General features: G+C 37.7%; 1 protein-coding gene and 2 long non-coding RNA genes across 3 annotated transcripts; all 3 read right to left on the bottom strand.

Moving 5' to 3' along the window:
- On the bottom strand, positions 3,873-4,568 carry LOC110271179. The gene is made up of 3 exons (XR_002361590.1): positions 4,208-4,568; positions 4,044-4,137; positions 3,873-3,958 (listed from the first exon to the last, which is right to left on the bottom strand). It is a non-coding gene; the product is annotated as an uncharacterized LOC110271179 (long non-coding RNA).
- On the bottom strand, positions 5,672-6,921 carry LOC110270745. The gene is made up of 6 exons (XR_002360384.1): positions 6,770-6,921; positions 6,643-6,696; positions 6,323-6,409; positions 6,030-6,095; positions 5,851-5,946; positions 5,672-5,726 (listed from the first exon to the last, which is right to left on the bottom strand). It is a non-coding gene; the product is annotated as an uncharacterized LOC110270745 (long non-coding RNA).
- LOC107636848 lies at positions 7,747-9,000 on the bottom strand. The gene is made up of 2 exons (XM_021120208.1): positions 8,705-9,000; positions 7,747-8,089 (listed from the first exon to the last, which is right to left on the bottom strand). The coding sequence occupies exons 1-2, from the start codon at positions 8,880-8,882 to the stop codon at positions 7,806-7,808; spliced, it is 462 nt and encodes a 153-aa protein (XP_020975867.1). The 5' UTR covers positions 8,883-9,000; the 3' UTR covers positions 7,747-7,805.

Raw genomic sequence — 9,352 nt, forward strand, 5'->3', positions numbered from 1 at the left:
AATTAAAATAAATTAATTTATCATGACTAAATTTATTTTTTTATTCGGAAAAGCTCTGCATACAAGTCATTAGGGCTTGTATGCTTTACAAGTTCATTAAACAATAAAATCAAAATACCCGCTGCTCCACGTACGTTGATTACACGCGCTATATAACATCCCGCATATATCTAACTACCAAATTTAAAATATTTGTTTCCTTCTTCGTTTTCGTTATTTTGAGATTTGGTTGTTCTTCTTCTCGCGCGTCTTCCCTCCTTCTTCTCCATCGTTCTTTTCCTCTCCTTTTCTCACTGGTATGTTCTTCGTTTACGTTACCCTTTTCTCTCTCTGCAACTCGAGCTTCGTTTTCTATTTTGATTTGTTGTTTTCTGAAATCAAAGTTTGAACTCGTTTTGAAGATAATGGATCATTCAACCTCAGATTGTCAGCTGAATCCAGGCGAAGTGGATTATGAATTTGAATCTAACGAAGTTCCTGAGGTTTGATTTGCATAATGAATTTTCTTTCAGTAATTTGTATAGCATTGTGTAGTTGAAAAATTGCTGAACATTGACTGTGAAACTAACACGTTAACATGAATCTGTCGATTCAATGTATTAGTTGTGATTAATTAACTAGAATTTATAGCAGACGCTCGGGTGTAGATCAGGTCTTTTTTTGGATGTATTCTTGCTTGAAGTGTGGGTGTATCTACAGTACTGGTTTTGTTATTTTAATTGAGTTGTTGTTGTTCAGGTGTATTATATCAGACATGATTGGGTGTATTTAAATCATATCTATGGGTGTATTCACAGTTCTGACACGGTGTATTGTGCAGCCTCTCTCGGTTGTTGAGGACGAGCTTGTTCCGAAGGTCGGAATGACCTTTACCGCCCTTGAAGATGCTGGAAAATTTTACAGGAACTACGCCAAGGCTGCAGGTTTCTCTACAAGAGTTCGGTGCACAAATAGGAAGGGAAACGAGATTAAGAATCAACTGATTACATGTAGCAGAGAGGGAAAATAGAAATCTAAAATATCTCCGACCGAGAAGACCAATCCGACAGCCGGTCTAAACTGTCCTGCAAGAATTTATATACACACATTGAAGGATGTCGGTGCTTGGATCATTTCAAAGGTTGTGCTGGATCATTCACACCCCTGCTGTCCAAGTAAAGCAGAGATGCTCAAACAGCACAGGGAACTAAGCATGTCCATTCGTCGTACGATAGAGAATAACGAGGAGGCCGGTATCAGACCAAGCAAAACCTACCAATCATTTGTTGCGGCTGCCGCGGGTCACCGCGAGTTAAATTTTATCGAAAAGGACGTGAGGAATTACATTACCAGGGAAGTGCGGAATATTTCCGAACAAGAAGATGCAAAGGAATTCGGGAAATATTTGTTAAGAATGAAAGAGAAGAATCAGAATTTCTTTTTTGAGCTCCAACTCGAAGAGGATCAATCGATTAAGCTGGCTTTTTGGGCCGATGCAAGAAGCAGAGCTGCCTTTGAGTATTTCGGAGACGTCATTTCATTCGACACCACCTACAATACAAACAGGTAACAAACTGTCCCTGTTTATGATGCTAAATTAATTTATTTTTACGAATCCGCAGCAGAGGTGTATATTGGCTGTTTCATTGGGTGTATGCGAAGCATTTGTTAGGGGGTACCTAATGATTTTGCATTCTGGACCATGGTAATTTGTTTCAGGTATAATTTGGTCTGTGGTTCTTTTGTCGGGGTGAATCACCACGGTCAGTCAACACTTCTCGGATGCTCTTTGATGAAGAATGAAGAAATTGAATCATTCAAATGGTTATTTCAATGCTGGCTTTGTTGCATGGGAGGAAACGCTCCGAAAGGGTTTCTCACCGATCAGTGCGCATCAATGAAATTGGCTTTAGAGGCCTGTATGCCAACGACAATTCACCGTTGGTGTATTTGGCACATCATGAAGAAGATTCCAAGCAAATTAAACGGGTACAAGGGACATGCCGATATTGAGCAAGAAATGAGCCAAGTTGTTTGGAACTCTCACAGCAAAGACTCATTCGATAGGAATTGGAATGATTTTCTGCTGAATTTTGGTCTTGTGGACAACAAGTGGCTTTCATGTAATGTCTTTTTAAAATCTGCAGCAGAGGTGTAAATTGCATGTTCCCTCGGGTGTATTTATAGTCTGTGTTTGGGTGTATTATGCAGATCTGTACGAAGACCGTCACATATGGGTTCCTATCTATCTGGATCACCACTTCTGGGCAGGGATGAGAAGCACACAAAGGAGCGAGAGCATGCATTCATTTTTTAACAAGTATATCACCCGGAACAGCTCGCTTATTCAGTTCGTCAAACAATACGATAATTGCCTCGGAAGCAGGGAGCAAGCAGAGAGAGAATCAGATGCTGCAGATTTTCACACGGTCATACCGTGTGCAACCAAATCCTCCATTGAAGCTCAGTTTAAAGATGCGTACACTCACGCAAAGTTTAGGGAAGTCCAAGCGCAATTCAGAGGAAAGGCGAATTGCATCACCAGATTAAAGAATTTCGCTCTAGGCTATTCAGTATACGAAGTCAGAGAACAAGTTTCCAGCTCAATATTCAACAAGTTCGTGGTTACTTACGACTCGGTTGCAGCCGAGGTAAAATGCCAATGCTTATTATTCGAGTCGAGAGGGATACTCTGCCGTCACGCACTAAGCGTGTTAAGCTTCGAACAAGTAAGCCAAGTGTCCCCTAGATACATACTGGAACGATGGAGCAAGAAGGTAAAGAGGCGACACACACATATCAAGAGCAGCCACGACGAGCCACTAATGGAGCCAAGAAGCAAGAGGTTCGACCAATTGGTTTTTCGTTCGTAAAATATTTGCGAATTTGCCTCCGAATCGGAGGAGCTGACTGCAATTCTACACCGTGCGTACGATAACGTCATGGCCGAGATGGAAGCATTAAAAGCCAAAAGGAAGGTGACATCTTCTTTATCCCACGAAGACGCCAACTTGGAATCCGTTAACGAGCTTCAAAGCCCGCCAAGGATTCGAACAAGAGGACGTCCAAAAAACAGGCTAGGTTCAAAGCTGGAGAAACAGATTGCAAATGCCACAAAGAAGAAGAAGACGAAAGTTTTAAGCGAGGTAAAAGTAATGTTCTTTAAATTTGTGACGATTGAGTTTATTTTTCTCGTTAATAGTTTAGCTAATGTGTGAGTGTTATATTCAGATAAACCTGTTTGATGCTGCATCAGCGGCGCATTCAAATTTCAGCCAATATCAAGGACACGTTATGAATTATCAGTTCAGGGTACCAGCAGCAGGGGATAACTCTTTGGGTGTATAGTTTTATAGGATATGGGTGTAAAAGCACTGTTCTTTTGGGTGTATTTTTGTTAATTCACAATTTACATATAGACACATATATAGATACATATAGAACAAAAGCTGTAAAAATTCGCAGGTTATGTGTGTATATTTGATTTGATGTTTTTCTTCATATTTTAGTACATGTAATTCATACATTTTGAATACAGCACAGACAGTTTGGGTGTATATTTTATGCAATCTTGGGTGTATTATTAGACTTGCGTTGGGTGTAACAGTTTATAATTTGCGTTTATATATGCCTTGATTTTTTCCTTCATATTTTACCACATGTAATACAGCTTTTGAATACATCACAGACAGTTTACCAGCACAGATAGTTTAACTATGGGAAAAAATATACATGGAATAGAAGTTGTTGATAAATGGCAAATATTTACATCATTTGTTCAATTTACAAACTACCCACAGTTGGATTACGCAGTTTCTATATCAGCAGAATTAATCTGACAAAACAAACTCAATAATACAGAGGATGGCTTCGACAGCCTTATAGCACTACTTTCTCTAATTGCCCGATCTCTTTCTTTATTCATCTCACTGAATAGTATCCGGGAAGCATACTCCACTCTATAGTGGTCCACCTCCTCCTACAATTAAAAAGTATATTCTGTTTAAACAGCAATATTAATTGAGTAAAGTAATACAGAATTTTATAGTTCTAAAGACAGTTACCTGTGGCCAATTATCCCATTCATACTTCCCGTTTTTGATGTTTTCCGGCTCAATTAACTCCATCCACTTCATAACGTACACAGCGCAGTCATAGCTGAAAACGAAGAAAGTAAATTACAAATCTCATTTACGAAAGTTTAATGTTCAGACTCACAAATTTATACCTTGTTTTTTGGCCTGATATTTTAACATATGATGTTTTAATTTTCTTCTCGTTCTCCCCTTTCTGCAGAGGTTCCCCGCCGACATATGTTATCAATCTTGAAAATACATATCCCTTAAATAGCAAAACAAATCATTAATACACCCGAATAAATGCACAAGATACACCCAACTGAATGGACAATATACACCCAACACAACTAACGAAATAGACCTAAATATTAAAGTAAAGAAGACAGAGGCAACTTATAGTGAATCTATTAACCTGCTTTCTCTCATCGCTTGGAGCTTTTTTGTGTAGCGGGTCAAGTATATGACATTTCCGCTTTGTTGTATTTATCAGCCATAACCACCAATGACCCAAGTGGCAAACAGGAGCAAAAATCTGAAGGATTCCCACATTTCAACAGTGCGTTATTTTATTTGGCATATAAGTAAATAAGCGTACTAACAAATTTAGCAAACGAAAACTTACATATGGATGCGAAGTTAATTTTTTTCTATCTATGAAGGGAATAAAACTCGGGTAGGCTTCCACCCTGAATTCCTTTTTCGTTTTCGGTGATACGAATTCCCCCTTTGGGTGATCCGAAAGTGCCATGCTCTGCAAGAATTGCGAAACAAGAAATGAAATACTAAACTTACACCCAATTGAACGTAAAAAATACACCCAAATCAATACAGAAAATACACCCAAAGTTCGTAGAAGTAACACTTACCACAATATCGGGGGGGAGACAGTATATTTGTTCTTGAAACCTCTTTTCGTTTTTCTGGTTGAGGATGAGGCAGATGGTAGATACAATCTAGAAATATATGCCGAAATCAATTTTACATTAATAAGCATTCCAATTGACTTTGGTGCATTAATGTTATTCTAATATTACCTGAGATTCTATATCACTTTTTGCCTGGAGGGATACAAGGTGCATACTCATCAAAATGTATTCTCCTTGGCCAATCAGAGTGCACATCTCCTCATACTCGTTAGTATTGCCATCTGCGTCTTCCTTCAGTCTCGTCCCCCAGATGTAGCACTTTTGTTTCATATCATCCGTAATCTGATATAATCCCCCAGGAGTTTGAAACTTTGCAGAACTTTCTCCCCCAGTCCCCCTCTGAATTTGTGGACTTTTGTTTTTTCCCTTCGCCGCACTGCTTGCTATTTTTTGGACCAAATCGTCCAATTGTTCTATCAAATTTGCAGATTCTGGAGATTTTGCCCTTTCTGTCTCCTGCGTTGACGCCCCCTCCTGGCTTGAATCAGTCAATCCAAGGCTGAATGATGGCACCCATGGATCTGTTTTAGGAACATAGGATGCTGTCCGTGCCATCATCAACAGGGCAGCAGCGTCTTCTGCGTCTGGATGACTGTGTCATCATGTATAAGAATAAGAATAAGAATAAGAATATACGGATGATAAGCAAAGATTGATTCTAGTCTGATGAACTTACATTTTAGTTGGAGCTGGGGGAAGCGTGGGTGTGGTCTCTTGAAGTTGTTTGGGGGGTTCAGGAGTGCTGCACAGTTACAAAAAATTAATCATGGCGTAAAAAAAAACTAATCAGGAACAATATACACCCAAACTGTTAGCAAATATACACCCAACCTCTAAACAAATATACACCCAATACTATTTCTTACGTTTCTGTAGTCCCTTCAATCTGTAGCATAGGGGTTGGTTCAAAATCTGTCTCAGTGGTTGTTTGGGATGTCGGCACAAAAACCTGAATCGGGACTCTAAACAAGAATAAAAATGAAAGTTTAACAATGCTTTTGAAAATAATAAGGTTATAAGGTTGAAATATTATTGGAAAACTCACATTGCAAGTGCTTCGGACGGTGTCTGTTCCCTCACAACCATCACATTCGAATCAGCCGGACTCAACCTAAAACACACCCAAATAAAGTCAAAAAATACACCCGAACAATTCAAAAAGAAGACAGGCTTTGTTTTTTGAGAACTTACATACTTGCAGTTTTTGCTTTTTTTTCCTGCCTTTTTTTTCTTGAATAAAATAATAAAGGGCTTTTTTTTCTAAAAAAATATATACAGAATTAGAAGTAGAAGGGTAATAGAAGAACAAAAGTAACGGTTATTTGAGAGAGAAATTACATGCTCTGTGACGGCTGGTTTACACTACTCTATTCTGTGCGTCCTTGAGAGGAAGGACCATCACTTCCCAAGTTCACAGCCGGTATTCTAAAACAGATTTCATGTTATTCAGACAAAATACGATACAGGTATAAAATACACTCAAATGAATGCACAAGATACAACCAACCGAATGGACAATATACACCCAACACAACAAACGAAATATCCCAACTTAATAAACAACATACACCCAACTTGATCCACACAATACACCCAAATGGTTCCACAAAATACACCCAAATCATGATAACAAGATTTTATTAAATAAAGCTTCTTACGTTTCAGAGGACACATAGCGACCTTCTGTCGATCGCAGGTCATGTTGGTTCTCCCTGCGAAACAAGAAACAATTATTAGCAAACAACACACACCAAAATCTGAAATAGACACCCCAGCAAGACATACCCCTCTGCAGCAGATTTATCAACGTTTTCCCTTAGCCATTCATCGAGTTCGTCACTTGATATTTCATATGTCTCACTACATTCATAAAAGAAGATGTTAACAAAAATAATTACGATGATAGACGGTAATATAGCTTACGAGGTACTGTACCCATCAAAGTATTGGTCTTCTTTAGGAGGTGAATCCTCCACGACAACTTTTTTCTTTTTTGGTTGTGTTCTGGGTGGAAAAAAAAGAGTACCAATCAGAAATAAAAAATTAATTTTATCACAGAATATTACTGTTTTTTTTATTTCTTGTTTTTTTTCTTTTTTTTCTTTTTTTTTTCATTTTTTCTATTGCTCTTGTCTCCGCCATCTTCACAATCCCCTGAAACATTAGATATTTTAGCTAGCAGCATTCAGGTAAATAAAATACAAGCAACATATTATGTTTACTTACCAAAATTTCCTCTCTTTCTGCAGTCATTCTTTCCACCAACTGCTCCTTAGTCCAGTTGGCAATCCAAGGCTTTGGTGGTCTTTCAGCCCTCTTCTTGCCTTTGTTTTCTGAAAGATGAAAGTATATTATCATCAGGGCAAAGAGGCAGCCATCAATTGCCTTCTTCTTCTTCTCCTGGTAGTCTGTGATGCCCTTGATCATGAAGGTCAAAACATGCCCCCCCAGTTTCTCTCCGATATGCTGTCCATCTTAAAAATTGGGGCCAGGTGCACGGGTGATATTTTGTTTATCGTCGTTGGCAAAAGGAATGCCATCTGTATGTAGAGGATGAATATCCTCTTGAACATCAGGCGTTCCTCTTCGTTGCCAACTCCGATTTCCATCATTTCATCGGTAAGACTTTTGAGGGTCTTACCCTGGAATCTTCTATAAATTATTTTGTCATAATCAGAAAGTTTCTTATACTCAACTTTTTTAGGAAACAGATTTCCTACAAAAAGGAAAACAACAAAGTATCAAAGTCGGTTCAAATACACCCAAGCATCAACCTTAAATACACCCAAGCATCAACTTAATATACACCTATAATTTTGAGCTAGTTACCTGTTGCATTGATGCCAAGCGCCTCACCTATTGTCTTTGGTGTTATTTGGAAAGAACCATATCCTGTCTTCAGTCTGTTCTCCCCAAGTTTGAAGTTGTTTGCCAGTTCCCTTAAGAGTTGGTGATCCACCCTTAGTGGTGGGATGTGCATCAACCCACCGAATCCGAGATCCCTCACAATTGCCTTCTTCTCCTCAGTCATGTTTCTGAACTTATCACTCAGGAGATGTGTGGCACACTTAAGGTCTTTTGTTTGGTTTCTTGCTGCCATTTTCTCTGAAACGAAAAATACACCCAAAGATATCAGTAAGATACACCCATATATATGAGTCAGATACACCCACTAATAACAGTAAGATACACCCATAGATATGATTCAGATACACTCATTGATAACAGTGAGATACACCCATAGATATTATTCAGATAAATCCATATATATTAGTCAGGTATCACTCAAACATGCTTCAATATCAAATTAATTGAGATATCAGTAAGATACATGCATATATGAGTCCGATACACCCATTGATAACAGTAAGATATACCCATATGTAAGAATCAGATACACCCATTGATAACAGTGAGATACACCCATAGATATTATTCAGATACATCCATATAGATATCAGTCAGATATCACTCAACCATGCTTCAATATCAAGCCACATTACAAGGTTAAGCAGTATACACCCCCGAATCTACGGAATAAACCCCCAAAAATCAACAACAATAGCAGGAGAACTTAGAACAAGAACGTAGAACGACGTAGAACTTAGAAGAACGACGTAGAACTTAGAACAGTGTAACAAAGAAGCAAGAATAATAGTAAACCCTAGAAGAACGACGTAGAAGAAAAAGTAAAATATACAGGAATCTTAATGAACTTACGTTGAGTATTGTTGCTTTGTTTTCTCTTCAGATTCTTCACGGAGAGTTTGATGGTGTTTTGATGGAGGTTTCGAACAACGATTTGTATATTTTGAACTTTGATTTTCGCTCGAAAATGGGAGGGTTTCCTTGTTTTCGAAGCGTTTTGAGAAGTGGAAGAAGTGGAAGAGTCTGCCATACGTAACCGTAGTGTTGAGCGCGTGATTTTGACGCGCCATGTTATCACTCTTTATGCGCGTGAGTTCTATTTGGGCTGGGCCAACTTGTAAGCTTGTAAACTTGTATATGTAGCAGGCCCGTTTTTTATTTAATCTAAATTTTGACAACTCAACTAATTAACTATCGTATATTTCTTTTTACAATTTATAAAATTTATTAAAAAAATCTAATTTTATAATTTATTTTTTTTCAAATCACATATTTATTAATCATTTCTAAAAAATTCAAAAAATAAAAAAACAAATATAACGAAAATTCAAGAGACATTAAAAATTTCTAAAACACTATATCTTGATGATTCTCTCTTGCTTTCTTCATATTTTTTCAAAAAAACTTCTTCATATATAATATATTTGGTAGTTATTAGAAAAAATCCTCCATTACAATAAAATTTATTTTTAATTATAGTTCAATTAAAAGTATTTAGAA

Source organism: Arachis ipaensis, chromosome B04, assembly GCF_000816755.2.
Source record: "Arachis ipaensis cultivar K30076 chromosome B04, Araip1.1, whole genome shotgun sequence".
In the NCBI taxonomy this organism is placed as follows: domain Eukaryota; kingdom Viridiplantae; phylum Streptophyta; class Magnoliopsida; order Fabales; family Fabaceae; genus Arachis; species Arachis ipaensis.